Raw genomic sequence first — 27,842 nt, forward strand, 5'->3', positions numbered from 1 at the left:
CAACCGCAAGCAGTAACTGATTATTTCTTAAAATGAGAAAAAAACCCCAAACTGCAAAATTAAGATTCTGACTTTTCCCTTGCGATACGAGGTTTCAAGCATCGGCCTTTAAATACCAAAGCAGCTGCGGGTTCACGCTTTAGGCTCAGGTCTAGAAGGAAACAGGAAGGCAGAGACACCCCCATCCCCCCAGCCTCTCTCCAAGGCCAGGCCACCCTTTCCTTCCCGCACTGCTGTCGGCTCCGCGGCGGGGCACATGCCGGGCTGCGGGACTGGCCCAGCCGCTGCAGAACACAGCGGGAGCCGCCCGGCTGCGGTCCCGGCGGCACGGCATCCTCCGGGACCCGGGGCTACCGCGGGAGCCCCAGCGGGCTCTGTGCGGGGCTCGGGGCGCCACGGGACCCCCGAAAGGGAGACCCTGGCCCTTCCCCCTGCTCCCGTCCCTCCGGCCGGAGCGCCCCCGTCCCCTCCGAAGGTGCGGAGCAGCACACCCGCCGCACAAAGCCCCCGGCTCCGCGGGAAGGGCGGCCCGTGCCCGGGCTCCTCCCTCGGCCCCTCCCCGGCGGCCGGGCCGGGCCGGGCCGCGCCGAGGGAGCCGGAGCCGCGCAGCCCGCGGGGGGCGATGTGACCCGGGCGGCCGGGTGCGGTGCCGTGCGGGGCAGGCGGGCTCGCAGCGGGGAGAGAGCGGGACTTCGAGCCGGGGGAAGATGTGGCTGAAGCCCGAGGAGGTGCTGCTGAAGAACGCCCTCAAGCTGTGGGTCACGCAGAAGAGCAGCGGCTACTTCATCCTGCAGCGGCGTCGGGGCCACGGAGACGGCGGCGGCCGCTTCACGGGTACCTGCTGGCGCGGGGCTCGGCGGGGCGCCGGGCCGGGCCGGGCCGGGTGGCGGATCCCCCCTGCCTCTGCCCCACGGGAACTTGGCCGTGTCGGGGCAGCCGGCGGCGGGTCGGGCTGCGGGAAGCGGGAGCGGCCTCTTTGTTCGGGCCGTGCACGGGTGGCCCGGCTGGGCGATAGCGCGGTGCCCCGCCGCGGGCAGTGTGGAGGCAGCGCCGGCCGGGAGGTGGGGGCCGCCCCGGCTCCCCAAGAGCTGCCTGGGGAGCAGCTTCGCTCTTCTGTAGCCTTGAGCACCGCTGAAGCCGCTTTTATTGTAACTTCCCCGCTGTCCCCTCCCGATGGGTTTCTCGGCGTGACTGAGGGCGGGTGCGGAGCCCGTGAGGAGGCGCGGAGCCGCTGCCCGCGGCCGGAGGATACAGCTGGGGAGAGCCGCCCGGGGCTGCAGCCCGCGGGGCTCGGCCGAGATCCCTGAGGTGGAGGGATGCTGGGGCACACAGTGGGATGTGGTACCCGTGCCCCTCCGGACCGTCCGCGACCTGCGGCTCGCCTCCCCTTTCTATAACGAGAGCCGTATAAGTACATGTAGGACTCCTGGCTTTTGAACCGTGCATAGCATTACGGCCCGGGGGTTGTGAATTCACTGTTGTGGCAAAGTGCGTTCTGTTTTATGTTTTGCATTAATATTGCTACGAGTTATGGTGGCTGTAGATCGGGCTCGTTGTATCCGTGTGGCACTCCAGATCCGTGTAGTGAAGGGTATGCAGGAGAAGGATCACGCTCTACCCTCGCAACAGTGTGGATCCGTGAATAACTCCAGCCAGAAGGATGTGTTAGGCTGCGCTGACGTTGTAGCGTAGGGAATTTGGGCCAAACTTTTGGTTCGAAGACAGCAGCAACTGAATTCAAACAAACAATGCTTTGGAGAATTAATGCCGTTTAACAACGTAGTTCTTACTGAAAAGAAAACGAGGCTGTTTTGAATGTTATAAAGTGAGAAGTTTTAATGGTAGCTTATATATTTGAAAGAATTGTCAGGTATTTTCAAAATCAGTATTTTCTGTGGAGTTTAAGAAGCTGCATTGCCACATTCAATATTTATTTTATGAAAACCTTTTTTTTTTTCCTGACCTATTGACCCTTGCCATTTGCTTTCTGCATTGTTGCCTATTTTAATTGGGGCTTATCCTACCTGTCCATAAAGTGCACAGAACTTGAACTGTGGCTTGGTAGATTGCATGCTATCAATGTATCACTACAGAAATGGAAGTTTTGCCAGTGAGTTAAAACACTTAATCTCCTATTTTCTTGTGCCCGCCTGTTTGGAAGTCAGGCCTCTCTTTGGTGACAGTAAAAACGATGTGGATTAATTTTCAGAGTTAAAAATAGCCGTTTACAGCTGCTTGATTTAGGTCCAGGACAATCATGAGGTTCAGTTTCACGAATGTTAATGCCTTGCGCCTGAGCTTTTCACTACAGAAATTTGCAAGCTTAAACCAAACAAACTGCTTTTCTCTCTGGTTAAGTTTCAGGTGAATCATTTTGCTGAATCTACAGCGCACAGGCGTGCTCAAATCTCTTTTGGCTGGCAAAGGAAAGCCGCTCCTGTCTTGCACATTTTCCAAGGGGACTGTAGATTCTGACAGTCTCTTAAACCATTTGGAAACGTTTGTATTTAAAAGAGCTTAGGAATTTGAGTCCTAAAACCAAATGCAAGAGTTACAGAGCATTAGATATGGCTAGGGTTAGATAGTGTAATTTTTTTTCAGTTTTTACTTGCAGTGAAGGAAATGGAGATGGGTACAGAGAAACAGCAAGGCTTTGCTGGTGTGTGTTTGCTTTCAGTGCAAAACTTCTCTCCTGATTCTTGCTATACATTACTATGGAGACACTTAATTAGTACCTGTCATTTCCATACTGGCAGGAGGGCAGTAAAGCTCTGCCACATTTCGGAGTATGATTTACCAAGTGGTAAAGCCAAAAGCTGGAAGTTTTTGTTTGTTTTACTGGGGAAGCAGAGCTTAAATGAGAACAATATCTAAATCTGTTTTCCCTTTAATACCGTGATCCCTGGCCAATTGCAGTTACATTTCATGAAAAGGAAGACGTTACAGAGATGTGACGATTCAGTACATGAGAGCAGATGCCACAGCAGAAGAGAATCTCATGGCTCCTGCAGGGAGGAGGAAGCTGCATATCCTGAGGCTGTGTTAGACCTCTGCAGGATCAGCAGAACAAAATGCTCAGAATATTACATTTCCTACGAGAGTAGATGGAGCAGCTGACCACCTGTGACATAATTTGCTTTCAGCAGGGTGGAAGGGTGCAATGCCTGAGTTGCCCTTGCGCACGTTGCCGCAACATGGTATTTGTACTGAACCTGTGTGAGGACATCTGTTTTATGGCCCAATTCTCATATTTGCCTGTCTTTCTTCTAGGGCACTTCTTTGTTCTTACCAGGGCATTTTAACTATTAGGTAAGAGTAAGTTAGCACAGCTGGAGGGTGTATTTTATGTGGATTTAATTCCTGAAGAATGCACTAAAGATGGTCTCTTGCACAAAAGTGCTTTTTCCCCATATCTATGTTTCTTTGTGTACTGTGTTTTTGTCAGACGCTGAGCAGATGTTTCTAAGTGAGAGACTCTATTTCCTACTGTTATTTAATTTGTGTCCTAGGGCAGTTCCCAAATGCACACTGGGCTTACAAGCATAGGGTACAAACAGTGATGAGGGTTGTATTTAACTCTTCATTACCGGACCAGTCTCATTCTGGTTTCTGTCTTCCTTAGGGATATGCTTTTTCAAGTAAATGTTTAACTTGCTCCTTTACCTGGATCTCTTCTTGACAGTTCTGCTGGTCAGAAACTTAATAAGAAAATTGAAAATGTTTAGAAATACTTGAAAAATTGGAATTGTATTTTTTTAACTAACGACTAATTTTAAGTTATAGATTAAAAAAAATATTTAGCTCATCAATATCTGTTGATTTTGGGGTTTTCTTTGCCCAATTGGAGAGCACTGTAGTGATCCCTACAGAAAAAGATTTGTGATGTAGCCATGATTAACAGATCCAAGTTAGTTGGATTTAATACTTACTGATGTCTTTGGTTCTGAGGTTACATATTAATGATAAGCTTGATATGGCAGTAGTAAAAAATACTGTCAAGTGCTTTCTGGTAAACACTGCAAGATGGTTTAGCCTTTAAATGAATCACTACTTTAATTTTTAGGAAGGGATATTGAAACCTTCACGTGCCTTCCTCTTTGATTAATTTTTTGCATTTTGACAGAAAACTTCTTGTTCTGGGATATGTTGGGAAGGTTTTTGATCATGAGTGCTGGACTGAGAGTAGTCTTTCACTCTTCCCAAGCAGCTAGTGTTGCAGTTTTTGTTTATGCAGTACTTCACATTGCACACTCTTAGCGTATAAAAACCCACTTAGCAACACTTGTGAATCTTTCCTTTTATAAATAAGGTTAAATAAGACCTTAAAATGAACTCTTGTTTCAAGCGGCTTTTTGTCTGGTTGAGATATAGTGCTTCTTTAACTTCTTGCTTGAAGTAGATTGATAAAAGATTATGTTTTGTTCCTGTTTTTAATTTAACTATGATATTTTTCCCTACTCTTCTTCTAGCCTCCATTTTCAGCTCAGGGCACTTTCCAAGCTGGATGTAGTTTTGTGTTATTTGCAACTTGCAGAGGATGAACATTTGTAAAAGGAAACTAATCTATTCTTCAGCTCTTACAAAGCTTTTTGGTTCACAACTTTAAATATAATAGACTGGCAGGAAAAAAGCGTCTTCTGTATATGAATGTAAACCTTATTATTGCTTTAAGTGAAAATGTGGTAGGCATGGTAACTACCTTTCCAAATTCCATCTCAGGACTTAATTTTTTCTTTTAATAAAGTTCTTGCAGGGCAATAGCTTTTGAACTCAGCTACCAAGTACCTCTTGGTTGTGAGTGGAGAACTGACTAGTTTGTGTGATAAGACCTTTCTTCCTTATTTTCCCTTTGCCGGGGTGCTAGTTTTTATAAGGCATACAGAGAAATGGTTACTGATAAACTCTGGAAATTATTCCTGGAAATTAAAAATTAAAAGATCTTTTGCTGCTCTTTCATACTCTACTGTCCAAGAGTCCTGTAATCCTTGTCAATAGCTCAGCTTTTAGTGGCCCTGCGCATCTCCCAAGGTCTGAAGTAAATAATTTTATAATGGAGTCTATTTCTGGGAAAGGCAGTAAGAGGACCACAGTGGATGAAGATTCCTGTGACTCAGATGGGGAATTCATCTAGATTGCCCCTGTTCATTACATTGTAGCAGAAGAGGGTCCAAAATACACTTGATTTTTACTAGGGAATGCAAATGAGAATCCCTCTAGTATTTTTTTACTTTCTGGAGGGGCAAAAGGCAAAATGAGTAGCATATTCATAGAATCATATTAAAAGGTCTATCCCAATATAGTTTTCAAAAAAGCATTTCTTTTTGTCTTAATATATGTTCAGGATACCAAAATAGGTTAGGCTCAGTCTGAGCGTGAATGAAAAAAAATCCAAACCCAACAGAACACTTTCATTTTAAATTAAGCAGTTTGAGGAGAGGAAGATGCCACAATACTGATGTTAATAAAGGATATTGGTAATGGTTACTGTCAGTATTCATGCTTTTGTTTCCTTAAGGAACAGCTCTCTGAAGCCTTGCACAGGAGAAGGAGAAATATGCATACTTTATTGAAAGCTTGGACTCTTGTCAAAACATTATCTAGCCTTGCCCACAACTGGAATTCAGATCAGGTTTTTTTTTCCTTTTTTCCTCTCTTTATTTTACTGTAGCATTTTTTAAGGAGAATGCATACTTACAAGAGTTTCCCAAGAGGATGGCTTCTCTGTTACACTATGTGGCCAAGAGGCATGAGCTGGAAGGAAGCATAGGAGCAGGGTGCCAAGCTGCTGCCTGCAAAGCTGGGCACCCCAGTTCCTGACCTCTGAGCCCCCTGAGCTGTGTGTGCCACTCTGGCCCCCTCTGCTTGCCTTTCCGGGGTGAGTTACCTGCTCCTGAGCACTACTGTGGTGCTGGGATGGCTAAGGTGAAATGCAGGTGCTTGTGTTGAAATGTTAGCAGTGTGTTAAGTGCCAGTATTAAAGGTGAGGAAGTACCTGTGCTTGGAAAGGAGGGGCTGTGTTGTGTCTGCACAGGCACTGACCACCACCTTTTGCAAGACTGATCCAGTAAACGCCTACATTGGCTTTTTATTTTCATGATGTGGAGGCCAAATGGCACAGAAAAAGGCAGAAAAATCCTAGAATGATTTGGGCTGGAAGGACCTTAATGGCCATCTAGTTCCAACCCCCCTGCCAAGGGCAGGGACTGCTCCCACTAGAGCAGATTGCTCAGAGCCCCATCCAGCCTGGTCTTGAACAATTCCAGCATAGGGCATCCACAGGTTCTCTGGGCAACCTGATTCAGTGTCTCACCACCCTCACAGGAAAAAAATGTCTTCCTTATAAAATAAATGAGCATGTCAGTGGTGGCAGAGTTAATGTAGCACTACTTTGGTCTGTTCAGCATTATTTACCGCACCAACCAAAAAGGATACTTTTTTATATTCCCCTGAGTACTGGTGCATGTCTGAATAATTTACAGGGCTGCAGCAGCAACTGGTACATCCCATTTTCTTGTCCATTTTCAGGTGGAAAACAGTTTCAGGTATTTTTACTTGTAACATGAGAACCAAAGCATTTGGCTCAGCGGCCTTCAGGGCTATAAAAATAGGCTTGGCTTGAACTGGACTGATGGCAGAGGACTGAGATAAGCAGCTGTGTGTGCCTTGCCATGGCAGTGTGCCCACCTGGGGAAACAGCCTGTGGGGAAGCTGTGCTGGGGAGAAATAATCAGTGCTCCAGGGTGAGCTTCCACCATGGCAGGAGAGACAGTTCATAATTCATCTCACTTCTTCCTCCTGTGTGGTCTCTCCCTCTGCATTTGTTGGTCTGACACAAGCACTTAGCATCACATGCAGAGATGTGGGAGTCATGGGACCAAGGGACACCAACCCCCACAGTGAAATGTGTGAACTCCCCACATTTCTCATGTCCACCTTCCCCCCAGAGCACTGGGACATAGGCACAGTGATTAAGTATTTTGTTAGAATTTATTTCTACGTACCAAATTGAAAAAAGTCCCAATTCAACAGAAACCAATTTACCCAGTGGCAGTGTTTGATCTGGCACGGTCTGTGTAGAAGTAATGTAAGGGCTTGGATGTTGGGTATTTTCCTGGGTGAATAAATGCTTTGAGCATTAGGTCTTTATGCTGAAATCTAATGTTGTCTGTGCTTATCTTTCAGTATGGTGAGCCCTTATCATTTCAAAGGAAACAGAGCCTTCCTTCAACCGTTGGAGAAGTCCTTCATCCTTTTTCTTATGTACTTACCCAAATAAGTTCTGCAACTCTTTTTTTCTGGTGGTGGAAGTGTAATAAATACTTCTGAATAGGTACTGGGGGGCCACCACTGGCCAAGAGTAGCCTCATACTGCCCTGGGCTGTATCCTACCATGGTGCAGCTCAAAAGCTTCCACCTTAGCCTGTAATGCCCGGGGCCTGGCACTCTCTGGGTGGGTTGTAAGAGATGAGGATAGAGGCTGCAGTGGTTCTCATTGCATCTCAGCCCTGGGTCTTGCCTTGGGCCACCCATGGGGTCATGGTCACAAGTTAGGGCTCCTGCATGGTGGGGTCGTTGAGGCCTGATGAGAATCAGCTTCATGGTCCTCCCATCCCTTTCTCAGCAAGGACATTGGTCCTAGGGAGAGCTTCTGAGATGCCTTGCAGAGCCAGGCAAGCAATCTGTGCTATTTGGTGCTGTCCCAGCAGTGCCCTTTGGCCAGGCTAAGCTTATCCTGGTTGGTGTGAAAGCTGCTTTCTGTTCCAGCTGGAGCCCCGGGATGGCAGGGGTTAGGGAATGGGTACATCCATGTGTCCCTCCTTGTCCTCTGCCTGGTGGTGGGCTGTTCCTTCAGGCAGTTTGCTTGCCTCCCTTAGCATGGCTAATTGCTGCCCACCTTGGCTCTTCTGAGACACTAATTGTTTGCAAATCATTGTGGGATGGAGGAAGCTATGTGGAGAAGTGTAATTAGGATTCAGGGTATGAAGTGCTTCTCTGCCTCAAAAAGCCAAGATTATTTCTGCTTTATTGAAGCTGTTCAATTTCACTGTCCTTAAAAAAAACCCTCCACCTTTATGATCATATGACGTGTTTGATTTGTTCTTTTCTCCCAATTCACATGCCTGAACAGCTTAGAGCAATTCTTGCAGCTATTAATTCTCCTTGTAAAGCTGCAGCCACTGGGAAGCAGTCTGTACTGTTAGCTCCTTCCACTTCCTGGAAGAGCTTTCTCCTTTCCAGTAGGAGTACAGCTTTTTTCAGACAGCTGGGCTTATTTTTCTTTCTTCCCCCTGCTTTCTCTGGTGGAGCAGGTGTAGCAAGCAGCAGTGGGTTCCTAAGGATGAATTCGAAGGCATGCTTTTTCCTTCATGGTTTTGCACTGGAGCAGTGCTGCACTGTGACTGTAATTGTAAATACCCCAATTTGCTGGTTTTGTCTTACAAAAATAACCTAGTCTGACTGAAAAAAAACCCAGGATATGAGTACTTAAAACATGGCTTTGGCATGATATGAGTGTGAGTGTAGCCACCAAGTGCTCTTTTTCATGTTGCTGCAGATCAGCCACTGCGGTCCCTAGAGACCATGTGGTGCCATCATTTTCTTGACTTTGGAAGTGCCTTGCAGGAACTTTGGAAGGTTCTTGCAGCCGAGAGAAACCTCAGCTTTGGAGTCACTGAGCATCTTGGCAGTCTGGTTTGGGTCCTTGTATGGTGCTGGTCCTGTGCCCATATTCTTGGAAGGGCTGGATTTGGCAGATACTCTTCAGTCAGGCATTGTTGCACATCTGTCCTGCTGAGCTGGTCTCAAGTGCAGTGGAAATCTCAAGTATTTTTTTATTTCAGAGTACACTTAGGAGAAGTGGAAGGACAGTTTTCTCTCTGCTTCCAGCTTCAGCAGTCATTTTGTTTGTACAGTGACTAAAGGTGTTCTCTAGGATGCTGGAGATGCAGGCTGGATTTTGTCTTCTCTGTCACCCCTTTCATTTTGGTAGACAGGGTGTAAGTGCTTGATTTGAGAAGTTCAGGGCTGTGTGGGAGCAGGTGCCTCTGTGCCTCTGACCCGTTGTTCCCCAGATTTTGAAAGTGCCATCAGAATTTCTTAGTGACCAATTGCAGGTACCACATGTAATTGCTTCTTGGAACTACATTGGGTGTCATTCCCCACTTTGTAATGGATGGATAAGTTCATGTTAATCAAAAGATGCTGGCTGTGGTGACTAAATGTCTTACTTAAAAGCCAAGTAGAACTGAAAGGGTAACAATGCTGAGTGTTGTGACACTGCAGGCTTCCTTGACACTTAGATTTAAATCTCCTATTTTTCTTCTCCCCACCCTTCTTCCCCCAGTGCCCCCCTTCCCCTTCCCCTGCCCCCCACCCCCCCCCCCCCAAAAAAAAAGGCAAGCAGTTTTGGCCTTTTCTCTTTTTGTTTTATTTTTTTGGGAGGGTTTTATTAAGTTGTTAGTCCCAGACTCCTAAGTCCCTCTGCCTTGCAGCATGGTTTAGCTGCTCAAGTGGCCATCCCATTTTTGAGTAGTTCTCAAAAATTTCCCTTTAAAGCCTTTCGTATGTGATGGAGGCAGGTAGAAATCTTGCTGTATGTAGGGGGTGGCTTGGATTGCCTCTCTTGAATATTGTCATAAAAATGGAAATAACAGATAGTTTTCAGTTTGAGTTTCTAGTTTGAGTTCAGCTTTACTCAAGCTTTGCTCCATGTCTTGGAAGTGTAAAATGATTTTAGAAATTCTGCATAGATGATTAACAGTGATTCAGGAAAGGAGCCTGCATTCTTTAGTTTGAAAGATAATGGAGCATGTAGTAGAAGTTGGTGTAAAGTTAACTTACTGTTAACATGTTCCTTTTCCTATGGCACAAGAGAAATTGTAATGGAATCTTTTAAGCGGGGGGAAGAAACCATATCTTTAAAGATGAAGAGTAGTGCACTTTTGATAGTTCATTTAAGAACCTGATCCTTATAGAAATATCCGTGATTAACTTTTTGTATGTGTGTGAAGAAATGCTCAGCCAATTCATAGTGAATGATGTCCTGTTTGTGTTCTATTTGGTTACAGGCTGACCTCTGTAAAGGACAGACCGTACCTACCTGTTGTAGAATTTGAAATTGTTTCTTGCTAATTTTATACTTAAATTTATTTCTTGTATTGTATCTGTAGTATGCACATACATTTGGTACAAATGGATGTGTTTTACTTGAAGGTATCCAGTTTTCTTTACTCAAGCAACCAAATATGCATGAAAGTAGATGTTTCAGTGAAATAAAAACTACCAAGTAAAGCATGGGATTTCTAGTGAGTTTTCCAGATACGTTTTATAAATTTATTTCTGAAGAACATATATAGATGTTGCCTCTGTCTGAAATCCAGCTTCCAGCTAAAGTGTTTCAATTTATTGAGAAGCGTATAATTTAAGTAGAAAAGTGTCTTTCCACTTCTCCTGTCTTCTTCTCCATATGTGTCAAAAGTATGCATATTACACCAGACATTTGCCTGTGAATTTTGCCTAAAAATGTTCCTTCTGCATGAAGAAACTTGCACCTTTTGAGGAACCTGCAATGTTCTGTCAGTGGTCTTTCAGGAAAGGCTTTGTAAACCAATGTCTGCAGCTTTCCATAGTACAGTTACTGTATGGTAATTGCTTTTTCTGAAATATTTCTGTGTCTTGGGAGGTCAGAAAACAGACAAGAAGTTGGTAAAGTGGCTCATTAATGGGGAAGAGCTACTCTAAATTTTAAGTTCCTCCCAAAAAATCTTGTCTCATTTAGGGTAAAAAAAAAATAAAAAAGGGGAGTTTTGGGAAGAAAACCAGGGTAGCAGTTCTCTTTTCCTCTTCTGCTTCTCTTTCCTTTTCATTTTTTGCTGTCCTGAATTATAAATGGTTTCACTTTCATCTATGATGTGGAAGAGGTCTGCATCACCCTGACTGAAGGCAAGCTGATGTATCAATATGTGAGCCAGAGGCTCTTAATGTAATTTATCTTGCTAGCCAGATACCCTTCTGTTTTTTAAACATACTCTTTTTTATAAGAGACTCTTCAATGGAATGAACTGTTTGGACATGTTATGAGGAAGGTGATTGCTCACAAGCTGGGTATTTTTCATAGTATAGGTTTCAACATCAGTGTACTGTTGTTTGTTTCTTCACTCAGGGATCTTTAAGTTTGTTGTTTTACAATGTTGTGATGCAAAGTTGCCGTGAATGAATTGTGAGGCAACTTAGGAAAAAAATTTGCCTCTAGTTTTTGTAATTTTCTTGCTACCACAGTTTCAACTAAATTATCATATTGGCCAGGCTGTATATATTAGTGTTGAATCCTTTTCATGCTTCTGCAGATGCACTCTTAGTAATCTCTTTTCCCTGTTCTCTACCTCTCTCAGTCTCTCAACCAAAAAATAAAGAAGTCCCCCAAACACGGGATGAGAACCTCTCTGTGCTTGCTCAGCTTTAGCAGTACTTACTCTTATTTTCCTTTGCTCCCCTTATGACCCCACTTCACCCCTCCTGGCAGAGGTGGGACAGGACAGGACTCCCTGTGGATGGCTTAGGTTTTATCTGTTCCCTTGCCAAGCACTGGTAGAGGAGCCAGGCCACCTGGGCTTTATTCTGGCAGGTATCCTGATGGCCACAGTCTTTCTTCTCTTTGTGTCTTGGTTCTGGCTCCTCTTTGTCATCCTGAGTTAATATTTTAGCTATGGGTAGTTTAGAAAAGGGAGGTGATTATTTCTTTGTACAGTTGAAGGAGGAATGGGTTTCTTTTTAACAGTTTGTAAGCAAAATGGAAATTGTAAGCAGAAGTAAACAGTGAGAAGAGGAATTGGGTTTTCTGGTCTGTTATTCAGGAAGAGAAAAGGGAATTAACTTTGCACAGGCTAAGAATTAGTAAAGCAAAACTTTGCAGCTACTTCTGTGCTGTCACATGTTTTTTCATGGTTTCTGAAAAAAACAAAAGGTATTTCACAAATCAGATGCTCATTAAGAATTCTCTAGGGATTTTGGTAGCACTTGCTGTTAGTTGACTTTTTTCCTATGACTTTAGTGAAATGAAAAATAATCTTTCTCCTAGGCCAATTATCAATTCCTCTGAAATTTGAAAGTTAAACCCTACTTTTGTTCTCTGCATCATTTGATGTTCTCTTATTTGCTTTATTCCATCTGTTTTGAAGACTGCACACTAAAGTTTTCTGCACACTGTTTTCTGTGAGCACTGCTAATTTGCTACCTTTCATACTAGGATGAGTTTTTATGGAGTTTTTTTGTAGTTATAGGACAGCATGTAGCAATTTCAGATATTATACATGTCATCAGTCTGCAAATTCAGATCTCCATTTTAAATAGATGGATGTAATATCTGGTCACATATTTAAGTGAGAAGCAAACTCTGTTGAATGTTTCACTGTACAGTTTTAAGACTTACTGCATTCAACTTCTGCTTGGCTTTGAAAGCATCACTGATGTTTTGAGTGTGTGCAAGGAGGAAGTATTTAGTGTAATTTTCTGTGCTCTCAGGTTATTGATGCTGTTCCATGTGAGCTTCTTACAGCTCCTAGACTAGAAAGTGGTTGAAATGCTGTTTGGTTGTGTTATACTCAAATTAATTAGCTGTCATTTGTTATCCAAGTGAGAAGGCAATTAGGACTTTGTAGGTCTCTATTATTTCCATTAATCACTTGGGTGATGGACTGGAGAATGCCATATTTAAAACAGCATGTGGTGCCAAGGGCTGGCAAACCTTTTGGAGATGGAGATTAGTTCCTTTTGTGTTGGGTTAATGGTGAAGAAAAAAAATACAACAGGTTCAAAAAGTTACATGTGCAAAGCAAAAAAAAAAAAAAAAATGTATTACAGAAAACTTCCTAGGTACTCTAAGGATAAAACAAACATGGTAAAGCTGTTCCTCACTCTCTGCCATCCCTCTACTTAGGAGATTGTCTCTGCAGAATGCACAGGAAAATTGAGTATAAAGCTGCCCTGAATTGCTATTTGCAAGCACCATAAACCAATTCTGAGTTACTTTAATATGCCATCTTGCATATGCAAATCATGGCATTCAGAGAACTTTTTCATGGATAGCTTGGTTTTACCTGCTCAGGGAAATGGGTGGCAAGAAACTCCAGGTGTCCTCCAGACTGGAAAGTCTTTTTTGGGGTCAGCAATTGCTGCAGCTCTTAAAATGAATTCGTCTGTACTGAAATCAAGTGGTGATTTGTAGTGGAATACTGCTGCAAGTTTTCTTGGATACAGTGGTAGGTATGCAAGATACAGGAGGTGATCTTCCCTTCTGCTAGTGGCTGAGACTTCAGTAGCAGTGAGCATCAGGTCCAGTTGAGTGTCATTCTTAAAGACAAGCTGGAGAGATTCCAGTGCAAGTTCAACAGCAGTGAGCTGTTTGAAAAACGTGACTCATTAGGAATACATGAGGTGATTTGGGTTTCTTTAGAAAAAGAGAAATCATTAAAGGGTGTGAAACCATGATGTTAATTTTTCGTTATGTTGGACATTAGTATCAGAAGTGCCCTGTGACCAATTACCGATGTCCCAGGGAGCAAGATTAATTTCCAGCAAGAAAGTTTAAGATTGTGGTAGTTGACTTGTTTGTTTAGGGAAGGGTTGGTGTGGGTTTTTTTTTTTTGGTTTTTTTTTTTTTTTTTGGTAAGAATATTTAATAAAAATAGTGGTAGAGGCTACGTGGAGAAATTGTTGCATCTTGATTGTGGCAGATTTTGAAGAACAGGTTAGACAAACATCACTTACAGCATAGGTGTATTTATCTAACTTCAGAGCAGGGCTGGAACAGTAACTTCTTAAGATGCCCTCAGGTCTTTCCACTTCAGTTCTGTGGTTATATATATATATATAAGAGGCAAAACCAGAAACACAGAGAATTCTGTATGCTTTTGATCTTCAGTCTGGTTTGCCTTTTGCATTCTGAGCACCTGTAAATTAGAACATAAAGCTGGGGAAGAATTGTTATCATTACATTCTGTATTTTAGTTTTACAGCTGTAAATGTGAAACAGCTTGCAGAAGTGAGAACTGGCATTAATCCTCTTTCCCCCTTTTTTCTTTGCAGGTCGCTTGGTTGGTGCCCTGGATGCTGTGTTAGACTCTAATGCACGTGTTGCTCCATTTCGAATTTTACTCCAGGTCCCGGGCTCACAGGTTTACTCTGCCATTGCATGTGGTGAGTTATTGAATGGATCAGAAGTTTACTGGGCCATAGCTATTGGTGAGTCACAGATGGAAAACCCCAAACTGATTCTGAGCATGGTCAGTGTCTGCATGTCCAGGAAGCTCAAGGTAACCCCAGCTAGTGTTGTGTGTGTGTGGAAAGCTTGTTTAACAACCAAATTAACCTCTGGTTAAAATCACTGAAAAAGTGCTGCCTAGGAACATGAAGTTTCAATGGAAAACTTGTTTTGCTGAAGGTGGTTTGCTGCTTTCGTTTTCTCTGTTGCAAAGTAGTGTGGTTCTGTTCCTATGCATATCTTTTCCTACAGTAGTGGTCATCCCTTACAGCAAGAATCTACTTAATCTAGGCTTTCACCAGCCTAGTCTTTCACTTGCTTACGGTGAAATGTCTTCACACACTTTACTATAATGAAATATATCTGGAACATTTGGAAGATTTAGGAGGTGAAGTTGTTGGAGAGGGAGAGAATGTCAAATTCCTGATCTGTTATGCACTAATCCCTTCTGCAATGTTTCTGCAACTTCTGAAAGTCAAGCTCATCTTCAGGAACGTGATATTAACGTGAATTGCAGCAGCCTTGCCATGACTTAGTAAAAGCCATCTGAAGTTCCATTCATCCCACTGTTGCTTGGCCAGTGTGTAGGGTTGTTCTCTTCTCTTCTGCTCCCATCTAAAAAATCCTAACACTGAAATTTACAGAAGTTTTATTTTGGGAATGGTTCAAAGCTGTGACTGGGGAGCATTAGGAAGCATCTCTTTAATGAGAGGATGGCCAGATCCTGGAACAGGATTCCTTCTGAGAGGTGGTTGATGTCCCACCAGACCTGCCAGTGTGTAAGAGGCATTTGGACAATGACCTTAATAACTTCAGCTTTTGGTCTGTCCTGAAGTGGTCAGGCAGTTGGACTGGATGATTCCCAGGATTTAAAGGAAAACAAGAAGAGCTTCTTGAAATGTATCAGTAACAGAAGGGAAACAAAGAATAGCGTGGGCATGTTACTAAATTAGCAGATTGCCCAGAGTGGTTGTGGAGTCTCCCCTACTGGGGACTTCCAAGAGCCATTTGGACACAATCTTGTGCAATTTATTGTGGGATAACCGTGCTTGACCAGGGAGGTTGAACCTGATGACCCATTGTGGTCCCTTCCAGCCTTTCCCATTCTGTGATTGTTGTAGATCCCTTCCAGCTGAAAATATGCTATCCTATTCTGTTCTTTCTTATACAGATCAAGCCATGATATAGTTAGGTAATGTCAATGTTGACATGTCCTTGATAGTGTTTGACATAGTAGTCCTTTAAGTGGAAGAGTATTTTGTATATTCACCCTAACCCTTTCCACTCTACATGCTTATCCAGCAGTTTTTCCTTGGTTCAGCAGAGATCCCTCTGCATGTTCCCCGTTAATACTGGGAGTTTTTCCCTGGGCCAGATGTGTGTGTGAAGAAGCTTGCATAAAGTCCATTGGGCTATTTTTGTTTTGGCTAGGTTTTCTTTGTTTTGCAATTGCTCTGTGCTTTCTATCCCTCCTCCCCTCCTTTTCATTTTTAAGTAATGCCACCTCATGGAGAAATTTAAGAGCTTCGTTCTGCTACAGTCCTGTGATGAAACCAGGTAGCTTTTGCTGGAAAAGCATTGCTTTCATGGCCTCTTGACTCTTTGAACACATGCAATAATACTGTCTGGGGCTGATCCTTGCCCCACCCACACTCTTACTGCACACAGAATTTGGTGTGGTTTTTTGATTTTTTTTATTATTTCTTTGAAGGAACTACAAATGACAAACTTGCTGAAATGGCTAAGGATTTTGCTGAGACAAACTTAAGTGATTAATGTTTCCTAAAATTCTGTTTGGCTCTTCTGAAAGGATGCTCATCCCTGAGAAAATGAGATTTATAGTAATAGAGCGGAAAGCAGAGGGGTCTGTTTTGTGTGCTGCATGGGTAGAGCATACACAGATGCCAGAGCTGCACAGAGCAGAAGCTGTTTGTGAATAATATTGCTGCTGTGCAACCCCGACATGAGTGTCCAGGGAAGAGCTGGCAATAGGAGTCAGAGGAGCATCACCTCAGACCCTTCTTGGGAAGCTGGAGAAGGACATTCCCCACACAGAAGTGGCCTGTTCCTGCTGCTGTATAGTGAGGGCAAGGAGCAGTTCCAGGAACTCCTTCCAGTCTCCCAGTGTAACTTAATTGTGGATAGCCATCATGTCATCAGGCAGTTAATTAAAATGACATTTTGCATTGTATGTTGGCAGTCCTCTGTTCCAGGAGCTGTAGACTTAAATGATAATATATGCATAAGGGTCAGGTCTGTTGCAGACATCTGCAAATCTCAGAGGGGTGCTAGGAAATCTGATCCCTGCACGGCTGTTCTGGCAGAGGTGTTGTAATCCAGATGGTTAATCATGTTATACCAGTACAGGAAAAAAAAAGTCTAACCTCACCCCTTGTGTAGAGCCACTTGAAATTTTCCTTTCAGGTGGCTCATGGGCAAAAAAGAAACTCAAGCCTCAGTCAAGCAATGTTGGTTTTAGGAGAGGGAGAGCAAAGGATTTGGTGAGAAGTCAGTTTAAAGAAAAGATTCTGAGGAATGAGGCAGCACTTAGACAAAACACTTACATGAGCAGATGAAGAAGGTGGTAAAAGGTGGAATAAAATGCTGTGCAGAACATCAGTACAGGAAGAGGAATAAAGAATGGAAATAAGAGATTGGCAATTCTTGGGTCAAATCACAGGATGACTTTAAACTATGAAATAGAAATTAGAAATAAAGAAGGGACTCAAAAAGTTGAGTTGGCCTGACCAAATGAAAGGGCCAAAATGATGTTTTGGTATTTGAGCAGAAACACTGGAGGCAGGCAGGAGGTACTGCAGGAGTCCCTGTGGAGTATAGCTGCTGCCTGGGCTCAGAGCAGTCCCAGCAGTGTGGATGCTACTGTGGAAAGTATCTTGCTCCCAGCTTATTTCACAAGAGGCAGTCCCACAGCTTGCCCATACACTTGGTATCTTTTAGGTTACTCAGAAATAAAAGTTCCACTCAGTGTTTGTTTTGTGCAGCTATTTCAGTATAAAATTACTCTATTTCTGGTGTGCTTAAACATTTATATAATTTGTTTTCTTGACCTAAAGGGCTTTTAAGGGTTTTTTAATTTAAACTTAACCTTGATTAATGATATTTAAGAAGTTCCATTACAAGACCTTCCTGTCAGGGAAGTTAAAGCATGGAAGATTTCCCTGCCAGCTGGCATTCTGCATGGAAAACAGAGCAGAGGGAAATGGAAAATCTTCACCTAAATTTATCATTTTTTGTTGTTGTGAGGCAACATGATGCTAATCACTAATGTACACACAAAACAAATCTTGAGATAATGGGTCTTCTATTTGAGATTAGTTTTATTATTATATTAATGTGTGATTTGTATTTCTCTTACATACAACTATTTCTCTTCTTTCTTCCACAAGCAAGGTATTAGGAGAAGCAACTATTACTGCCTTTACTTTTTTACCTATAATGTCTAACTACTGACCAGTAAGATCTGGAGGGCTCAGATTTTCCCTTGTTGGCCCTGTCTGGTGCCCATCTTGCTATGACTTCTCTGTCATCGTGTCATGCAGAGGCAATTCAGTTTCAAGCAGGAGGAGCCAAAGCAGATCAGTAATGAGTGAAATATTATTTCTGGAGTTAGTGTGACCAGATTACATTTAAAGAACCAGCAAACCCCTCAGATGTTTAGAGAAAGAAGCTTTAAAAATTTGAAGGGCTTAGTCAAAGCCCTTAGTCAAAGATTTCTGTTTGCTTTATTTCCTCCCCAAACTGTAGAAATGTGCTCTTGTAGAACCTTTAGGTGTTGCAGAACCAAACTCTTTTTTAGGTACTTTATTCATTATAGAGGGCTTTGTGTTCCTCTCAAAGGGTGTGCACGTGTTTGTGTGTGGGGTGTGTGTGTGTATTAAGGGAGGGAGAGAGGAAGATCAGGGGCTTTTGGGAGCAGGGCATAAATCAAAGATTTCCAGTGGCCACTTAGAGAATGTCATGTCAGAATAAGCTGCAGTATAGCAGCTCAGGATGAAGTTTTGATGCTTTTTCTGCTTTGACTTTTAATGCAGCATTTGCTGGCTGAGAGCATTCAAGAAGATAAAACTACAAGCTCTAAAACTAATTCTCTAAAACAATGAGGTTTCTGTTTTTCTCTAACTATGCTGCTGTGAATTAGACCTTTTTGACCTGTTTGCTACTAAGAATTCTGAGGTTGAAAGTTCAATTTCTCATAATGAATTTATGAAATAGTGCATTTTATTACTTTTTTCCTCCCTTCCTTTCAATTTTATATTTCAGGATTAGTTTCAATATACTATTTTTTGCTTTTCTAGGTGCCACTGCAGAGGAAATAAATCAGCACTGGGAATGGCTAGAACAAAACTTGCTCCATACTTTGTCTGTGTTTGACAATAAAGAAGATATTGTTAGTTTTGTCAAAGGGAAGGTGAAGGTAAGGAAAATGTCTCACTTTCACCCTCCCCTGCCCAATTACATGTGGTTTATTAGAAGAATGTAATGAAGTTGTTGTCACTCATCCTTGGTTTTGACCATATAAACATGACTTGTTTTCTGTGTGGCTCCTGCACCTGGTGTGGCCAGCACGTGAAGCTGCTGGCTCACCACTGGGCTGGAGAAATGAGCATCCTTTTGGAAGGTTGAAGAATTTTAAAAGTAAAAGAATTTTGTGACCATAAATCAGATTAAAAATAACAATGGCATGTGGGGAGTAACTTAGAAAGCCTGGTGTCCTGAGCTCTGTTTTTAATGAAGTAGGTAGTCTAAGAGGAGGTGGGTGATGTCTGGGTGGGGGTGTGGGTTCAGTGGTGGCTGCTGTACCTCAGGTCCTGCTACAAGCTTTTTCTTGTGAAGAGTTTTAATGGGATGCTCTACCCTCCACAACCTCTTTATCAGTTTGGAAATTTTGTAGGAACATAAAGCTTTTGGTGAATTTTAGCCTTGCTACTCTGAGCTCTGTGGGCTCTGAATGTGGAGAAGAAGAGGACAAAACCAAAACATCACTGTACAAATCCTAGTTTTTATCCTGCCTTCTTTAAAAAAGGCATATTACGTGCACTGAAATAACGAATACAATTGATCTCTCTTGATAACACAGTGACAGCTTGTTACCTAGCACAACACATATCTAAAATTCTTCAGGTTTCATTAGTTAATATTAAATCCAGGTTTTGGACCCTTGCACCTGCTGAAGACTTTTAGCATGTTAGGACTGCTTGGTAATTACAAACTATAGCAGGTGCTGTAACACATGGATTATTTGTCTGCATGGTGCAATGCATACTTAACTCCTTTGTTGTAATACCACTATTAAAAATCTGAAATCTTAATTACATTTATGTAGGTGTTCTTGAGACCATGTTTGTAATGGTTCCAAGGATGTCTCAAGTTGTTGACACATGTGACTGCTTTGCTTCTTCATAGGTAAATAGTACTGGTCAGTAGCCACAACTGTTACTCTATTTTTACTCTGTGTATACAAAATAAGAACAATCATAAGCCATAGTGAAAGTGCAGAGATACAGTTCTGCCAGACTTGTTGAAAAAGCTAGGAATAAGGCAAAGAAGACCCCAAAAGTCTTGCTTTGGGAGCATTCAGAATGTATGAGAGATGCAAGCACCAGAGAAATTTCTCCATTTGTGAAAACTGCAAATTGACTGGGATTTCTTTGTAAGAAAGTGTTGCATTATTAGAATTTGAATGGGTGGCTTGTAGCAGCTTGCCTGAGTGTGAGTGCCGTGGCTTTATGCTGACATATGGTCTTGTTCTGGGCTCAGGCCCTGATTGCAGAGGAAACAAGCAGCAAACTCGCCGAGCAGGAGGAAGACCCCGAGAAGTTCCGAGAAGCCCTGGTGAAATTTGAATCCAGATTTAATTTTCCTGAAGCAGAGAAGTTGATCACCTATTACTCCTGTTGCTGTTGGAAAGGAAAAGTTCCTCGGCAAGGCTGGCTTTATCTGAGCATCAATCATCTCTGTTTTTATTCCTTCTTCCTAGGCAAAGAATGTAAGTGTAAATGCATAAGGAATCTTAGGCTGGGGAGAGATAAATGTAACTACATTTGAAAGCAAGAATAGGCAGGGTTCTTATGAAAAGCCTAGCTCACCTCTGAAGTTTAGTTTCTGAGTTTTTAGTTATTAGTGATTAGGTGAAAAATCCTGTTTAATTTAATTTTTACTTCAGCCTTTGTGTTTTAATGTGAATCCAGTAATAAAAATAACACTACAAGAGCACATGGACATAGTTGTTACCTGGTTTTTGGCATTGAAACAACCTTAAAATGTAGCAGACCTCCTACAGGTTCTAAAATGAGGAGTTTTAGTGCTGAAAACGGTGAGTAAGGATGGGTCCCTCCCACAGGCAGGGAAGCAGAGTCACCACATCGCAGCAGGGTGGTAGGGGAAGGGCTGGTGGGGCCAGGGGTGCCTGAGTCAAGCTGCCTGCCTGAAGATAGCCCAGGACAAATAAAAGGAATATGCCCTGGAGAAAATTCAGCTTTTAAGGAAAAACAACAGCAATTTAGGGATTTGTTTGTGTTTCTGAATAGCAGTGCAGTAAGGTCACAAGAAGCATATCCTGAGGCTTTTTGGCCCTTCAGACGGCTCAGCAAGTTCTAAGGATTTAGTTGTGGTGTTCTTCTACAGAGAAAGAATTGTGTGAATGAAAAGCCTGACAGAATAGATATTAGAAGGTAAAAATAAAAGTAACAGATGTACGATGGTAAAAATGAATGTAGCTATTTAAACTCGATTTCTTTGTTTAGTAAAATTGTGCATAAACCTCTAGCCTTTTCAGGCCTGTTTATCCTGCTGGAACTTGAACAAAGTTAGCAGTAGAAACCTATACTGCTGTAAATATAGCAGTGTTTGTCAGTTAGATCAATTTGGAAAACTTTGCCATATTCCATCTGGATTTAATATTGAGATACAGTTGTAGGTTTAGAAATGAAGGTCATCTTAAGATATTAACTGGTAATTTCTAAGGCTGAAAACATACAAAGACATGCTTAGAGCTGGAGGTCCTTTCTTATGTTATTTCAAGCCAATTATTTTGTCATATTAGCAAAAGGTGGAAGAGTTATATTTGAAATGCAGCTAAGTTTTTTATTCACTATAGAAAGAAAAGTTGAGTTATGCTGGGAAGAGTAGAATGGAATTTCTTGATATATAGTAGATATGTGAGTTCTTGTTTAATCTCCTTGTTCTCTGGTTAGTATTAAATAATATCCTTTGTCAATCATTTCTTCTTATTATCATTGCAGGTTTTCTCTCATTAAATCTGATATAGCCAGTCTGCCACAGCACACAAAGCAGCAATGATACTTACTAATGATAGATAACAGTGGAAGGAGGAGGGAGAGCGAAAAACCCTTTATATGGCTCCAAAAATTTTGTTTATGCAATACCACAGATTGTTAAATGATAATGGAAAGGCAATATCATGTTGTATTGTTTAAGAAGAGATTTCTTCTCATATCTTTAATAATGCTCATTATGAAAACCAACAACAAGAACAAAAAACCAAACAAACAAAAAAAAACCCCCGCAAAACAAACAAACAAAAAAAAAACAACCAAAAAAAAACCCCCAAAAAACCCCCAAACAAATAATTACGTGTTTGCAGCTTTTTTATTTTGAACATGGAAAATGCACTGCTTATCCACCAGTGCAGTCAGTTGCATTGTCTTTGTGTTCCCATACATTTGCATGGAAATGTGAGAAAACCCTCTGAATTTTCTTTTGGTTAAATAAACTTGCTTAGCTCAGTGGGAAGCAGCATATATGCTGAAATGATTCCCACTTCCTTGACTGTGATAAAGCAGATTACTTCTGTTTCTAGACTAGTGTTTTGTCATGTTTATGAAATATTTGTATTACAGGGAATAATCCAGATTTAATACTATTCTGGTTGTTACTATTTAAAAAGCTGATGCTGATTACAAGCAGAACAAGTGATTCATTGCTTTTGTCTTTTTCAAGTAGCAATCACAAGTGAAATCTGGTTGAATCTGGTCTTGAAAATATTACTCAGAAATCACATTTATTGTGTTCTTCAATACTACAAAGATAAAAAATCCAATATATGAGTTGCAATAAAATTAGTTCTCAACTGCGTTTTACCTCTATAAAAATTTCCCCAAATCACAAACTGAAATCTCTTTATAGGCAAAGTGTTGAGTCTTCTGCTTCTGGCAAGTCTTTTCCCTGCTTCTTGTTTCATTTTGTGTTGAAGTGACCTGGAATGCAATATTAGAACCTGTTTTCAACTTCTCATAAAATTAATTGATGGCTTATGTGAATATAAACTCCATGGAAATTTTTTTCCAGGACAAGTCCCCTTTTATCTAAGCTTCCGAGTGTTTGTAGGATTTCAGAAGTTTAGATTGTCAGATAGCTTGGAAGGATGTGCCAAGGTTTCTTCACATTTTTAATTAATTTGTGTTTTTCTGAAACTTCGAAGACTTTGTTCATTTTATCAGTGACTTGGGTCCTGTACAGGCTGTTGTGCTTTTTCTGTAACCAGCACTCTAGAGCGTGTGTGACTCTGACCTGCCTGAACAGCAGTGCTGTTGCTACAGCATTATTTCATCTTTCTTCCCTTGGCTGGGCTGGTACAGTTGATTTTATGATCATTTGCAACAGTCTCTGCATGTTGATGCAGCTGTGCTTTATTTAAGTAAGAAAAAATGCAATCTGTAAATAATCTTGACAGCTGTGGTTCATATAGTACAGCAAACTTGCTGAGGGTAGCTCCTTAGGTAATGAATGATCTTTGATAAGTGTCATATATATATGACAATGTTTGTTATTACTGCCTTTTTATTGCTTTATTGGCATCAGGAGACCAGCTAGGGATGTTAAGGGGTGTATCTTGGTGTTATTGGCACAGAGAAGTCTGGGAAGCTTCCAACAGTTGTTAAGAAGAAATTGAATCTATTTTAAAGTCCTTTCCAGCCTAATTTCTACCCAGAGATTCATATGAGAGGCGAGTAACATCCTGCATGTATCTAAAGTAATCTGATTCTCTTTGCCACTTGTGTTTATATGATTCAACAGCTTTAAGTATAGAGAGCAGTGTCCTACACTTCTCTATAAACAAGCCTGACTACAGTTAATGTTTAGGGCAAGATGTGCCCTGTGCATATTTTCAGTAAAAAGTAACCAAATGGAGAGATCCCGAAGGCTGGGCAGCTTTTTTAATGTCTTGTTTATAGTAGTAATTACGCTTTATAGCAGTCTCCAAAAAAGCTTTCTTTTGGATGGGAGTTAGCTTTATTTTAAAAGCTGAAGTAACTGTGCATGTAATTGCTTTTCCACCTACCTACTGTTTTGTTTGTAGGAGATAACAAAGCCTTTCCCTCTTCTCTCTGTATTCTGGAGATGAACTGCTTCTTCTGGTGGTAAAGAAGCAGGCTGCAGAGATGACTTGTAAAGGAGTTAGGAGCACAGTGTATGGCAGATGTTCTGCAAAGGCACCACTCCCCAGTCTAGCATTTCTTGTGAAGACAGTTAAAATTTTGAGGGAGAGATTCTGAAGAAGACACGTATTTTGGAGTGGGTGAGATTGAATGCAGAGTCATAACAGACATTTCAGCATGTGCTTGGTCTTACGCATAAAAATTTCTCTCTCTCCTCTTTGGTTTGCATTTCATTCTGAATTTGATTGTTTCCCAAATCTGAAGGATGTAAGCAAAGTTTCCAACGCACTTTTGCTCTTCTCTTGGATTGCAGTGAAACTTATCATTCCTTGGGTTGAGGTCCAGAAACTGGAAAGAACCTCCAATGTCTTCATGACGGACACAGTGCGTGTCACTACGGCAAATAAGGAGCGCGACTTCTCCACGTTCCTCAATATCTCCGAGGCCTTCAGAATCATGGAGCAGCTGGCAGATGTGACGCTCCGAAGGCTGCTGGATAATGAAATCTTTGAACTGGATCCAGGCCTGCAGGATCCTACTCAGATTACCAAGAGGTAAAAAATTAAACTGTCTTATGAGCAGAGGTTCAATAGTGGGATTCATGGTTTGGTGTGTTAGCTGGGTCAGATTTCAAAGCTTTGTTTGATTGGATGCAAAAGAGACTTCATAATGTGTTATGGTATCCAAAAGGTGTATTTTAACTTGTATGCAAGATACATTTTTGACTTTGTGTTGTTTAGGGGAAGAATATAAAGTTTCAAAAGTACTGTTTCCATAGAAGGGAAGATTGCAGCAAGGGATATTTTACATCTTCCCTGAAGAGCAGCATTATTTTGCTTAAATTTTTGGTAATGTGTTGTCTTTCCTAGTGCCTTGAGTTCTTTGGAATTAGTGCTTTTGATCATATCTGAAACATGGAATTCCCACTAGTGTGATTGCCATAGCCAATTTGGCAAGCAGTTACAGGACTTTAAAAATACTCAGTTGTGGTATTGCTGTTGTCAGCTCTACCCCTTGCATCTCTGAAATGCATCCCTGCATTCCCCTCCCACTACAGAAATGCATTTGGCTCTCGGGGTAAGATTGATGGCTATTTCTCTGCTGGTAGCACAACACACAACTCTGTGTTTTATTTGCTGCTTCAAGAAAGGGGGAGGGAAGCTGCCCTGAGGAATTTTAGGTGGGCAGGATGGAATAGCCCTAACTGGAATTTGCCTGGGGCATCAAGGTTGAGGTGCTGATTTTAAATACTTCTTTTCTGAATGGGATGTTTGTGGAGCGGTTATCTCCTCTTGAATCATGCCCTTTCCTGCTCTTCCTTCCTCTCCCTCTGCCAGGGGCATGAAAGGAATCACCCAGGTGTTGCTTCCTGACTAAAACATAAGGAATGCATGGTATCATTTCCCAAAAAAGAGAGACCAGTAGCCTTTTTATTGTTTCTGAGGGACATTTTGTACAGTGGTGGTGGGCCTGTATCTCAGCTAAACACTTCTGCAAAGTTTCATAATAGAGTTTAAAACAATAAAATGGATTTCCTCTGCAATTTCATATGTACACACAGTAAGGAAAATCAGTGACACCAGGATTTCATCATTGAAGAATTTGCTTGAGGTAATACAGTGGAGAGCAACCATAAACATCTTTGCAGGCTTTTTTAATAACCAGGGTGGTTCCTTGGAATACAAGAGTTTGTATGACAACCGATTGGTAATTGGTAATACCATTGTTTTTACACTATGTGTGTAACTTGAGTTTTTTAACATTGTAGGCTTTTGGCTCAAGAGATGTAGGGATGTGTACTTTAGCGTATGTACAATATGGCTGTGGTACGTTGTATTTCAGCCCCTTTCCATGGTTTACCATTTTATGTTTGTCCTGCTTTTGGGCTGAAAAGTTAGATGCAAGAAGAGAGATCCAGAGGAGATGTAACAAAAACCTGGGGGGGAGATGTTTTTCAGCGTCTACCAGTTTTTGTCATTGTCATTTCCCAAAATAGTCTTTGAATCAGGGTTACTAACAATGGAAGGAAAGTAAAATTACAGTTGTAAAGAAAAATATAAGCTTAGTTATATGCTATAAAAAGGGGCTCTCAGGGAATCATCTTGTAAGTACCTTGTGGCATTTTTGAAAAGTAATGTGTCCATTAGTGGCCCAGCAACAGAAGCCATCCCACACACTTATTCAAACAGATTCTGTCTCTCCTTCCCTCCAACTAGAGAAGAAACAAGAAAGTAAAAGGAACAGAAAGAGAAGGAGGGACAAAAATATATTTACTGGAGATTTCCCGGTCAAGATGTTCTCTTACCTGTACAGTGGCTTGGGATGGCAAGGAAGATACCAAAATCCCCATTTCCTCTGCATGAATTAGGTAGTGGTTGGATAAGTTGCTGTTTCTGGTGCCCTTTGTCCCACTTCAGCAACCACTTTGATGTAAGATGATTAAGCAAGACTGTAGTTTGAATAGTGGATAAACTGGTTTTTAGTGTTAACATGTTTTGGGGGGGATGTTTTACTTTTTTGGTGTGTGAAGTTTTGGCTGCTGTTTTTTTTCTTTAAGCCATTTTAGTACTACAAGAGCAATTACTTTCCTCTCAACACCTTCCCTCTAATTGTTATTTCTTGTACGTGATTTGGAAGCAAATAATAATCTGTGAAAATGAAAGCAGACATGCACATCATTTGAATTATTCCAGCTCTGACAAATTAATGAAATTGTTGTAGATGTCTTGTGTTTGCTAGGCTTTCTTTTGTGTGAGGCTTGTTTCAGTATATTTATTTAAAAAAAAACAGACAAAAAAAACCCCCAAAACATTTTCAGTGTTGTCATGATCTGTATATTCTACAGTCTGAAAACCATAAACTTTTGCTATTCCTGAGGCTTTTAGGGTCATTTTACTGAGCACTGGAGGGATGGGACTCAGAGAGGCCGTGGGATTAGGCCCACAGCATGTGACATAAATTATATCATAGCCAGAGTCAAATAAGTCAGTATGCAATTTTTTGTGCTGTTTAATGAAATGATTAAGCACAGAACAATGAATTATGAATGGATTAATGGCAATGGAGGTAATTGCCATAAAAAGCGAAGTGTTTGGTAGCTACAAATGCCATTTCTTGTAGACATATATATGTGCCATACAATTTTACTGTAACACATATGGTAACTGTTTGGTTTTTTTTTAAAGAAGGCTGCCGCAGTTTCTGGTATAGGTTTCTTGTACTTCTAATTTTCATCTCTTTCAGGATGTAAAACCCATTGCATTTCTCAAATGTAGTGAGAAATTCTCCAGAGCAGAACCCGCAATTTAAAAGCTTTAGTGCTGGTATAAGTAAGGTTTCAACAGTGTGATATGTTTTCCCAGGCCCTAACCACATCAGATTTTTTTTCTTCATGTTTAACTGTGAATTACCAATGAGAATGACTTTGCTTCATGTGAAGGCAAAGAAGGTTGTTAACACTGATCTAAGTTCAATGGAAACTGTTTGAAGTATTCTGAATAATAAATGTCACTTCAATCTGCATTTATTTGTTCAGAGAGAGAATCTGAGAATGCTTTAAACCTTGAGCAACAAGTAGAATGTGACTAGAAAAAACTTCCTTTTATTGCATCTCTATAGCAAAAGGTAGGGTTTGGGTTATCTCTTTGTGATTGCCTAATGTGTTTTTTAGGATTTGCAGTAATGGGCATATCAGGATCCATACCAGTACTTCACTGTTCTGTCACTTATTAGTCTGAGGTCTAACTTGAATCTTCCACACTTTTTGGGTCTGTCACTTTTTGTTCTAGCCACTATTATTGAAGAGATCAGAAGTGCTCATTTTCTGTAGAGCACTTTGTGTTCACTTAGAGCAATCATTTGTGTGTTTGGGAGTTGATGTGTATCTTCTTTCTCTCTCTCTTTTGGTAAGCTGCATTGCCCTACTTCCACCAGGGATTTCTTATTTCTTATCAGTGTGGATTTTAGCCATTCTGGTCACTCTTCTCTGGACTTTCATCACTGACGCCGTGTGGGGGCAGGTGTGAAGTGGTGGGATATAGAATTGCCCCAGAAGCCTTGCCAGTTCTGGGACTGCCATGCTGCATCTTGGTGGCCATGAACTTCTGCAGCCCAGCCAGTGTTCCTCTTCCTCCTGTCAGCATGAGGCTGTTGCCTCTTGTTCAGCT

At 41.6% G+C, this 27,842-nt stretch overlaps 1 protein-coding gene and 1 long non-coding RNA gene across 2 annotated transcripts in view; both read left to right on the forward strand.

Moving 5' to 3' along the window:
* Positions 1-561: 561 nt before the first annotated feature.
* The window catches only part of TBC1D8 (TBC1 domain family member 8), a 48,588-nt gene continuing 21,307 nt past the window's right edge, over positions 562-27,842 (forward strand). Inside the window, exons 1-5 of the mRNA XM_064408075.1 lie at positions 562-834; positions 14,083-14,193; positions 18,574-18,692; positions 20,036-20,264; positions 23,990-24,230. Of these exons, the coding sequence (XP_064264145.1) occupies positions 708-834; positions 14,083-14,193; positions 18,574-18,692; positions 20,036-20,264; positions 23,990-24,230 (827 nt within the window). The 5' untranslated portion in view covers positions 562-707. The remainder of the gene's footprint in view (positions 835-14,082; positions 14,194-18,573; positions 18,693-20,035; positions 20,265-23,989; positions 24,231-27,842) is intronic.
* Positions 5,118-7,294, forward strand: LOC135295285 (uncharacterized). The gene is made up of 2 exons (XR_010357329.1): positions 5,118-5,875; positions 7,183-7,294. It is a non-coding gene; the product is annotated as an uncharacterized LOC135295285 (long non-coding RNA).

This window comes from Passer domesticus, chromosome 2, assembly GCF_036417665.1.
Source record: "Passer domesticus isolate bPasDom1 chromosome 2, bPasDom1.hap1, whole genome shotgun sequence".
Lineage (NCBI taxonomy): Eukaryota > Metazoa > Chordata > Aves > Passeriformes > Passeridae > Passer > Passer domesticus.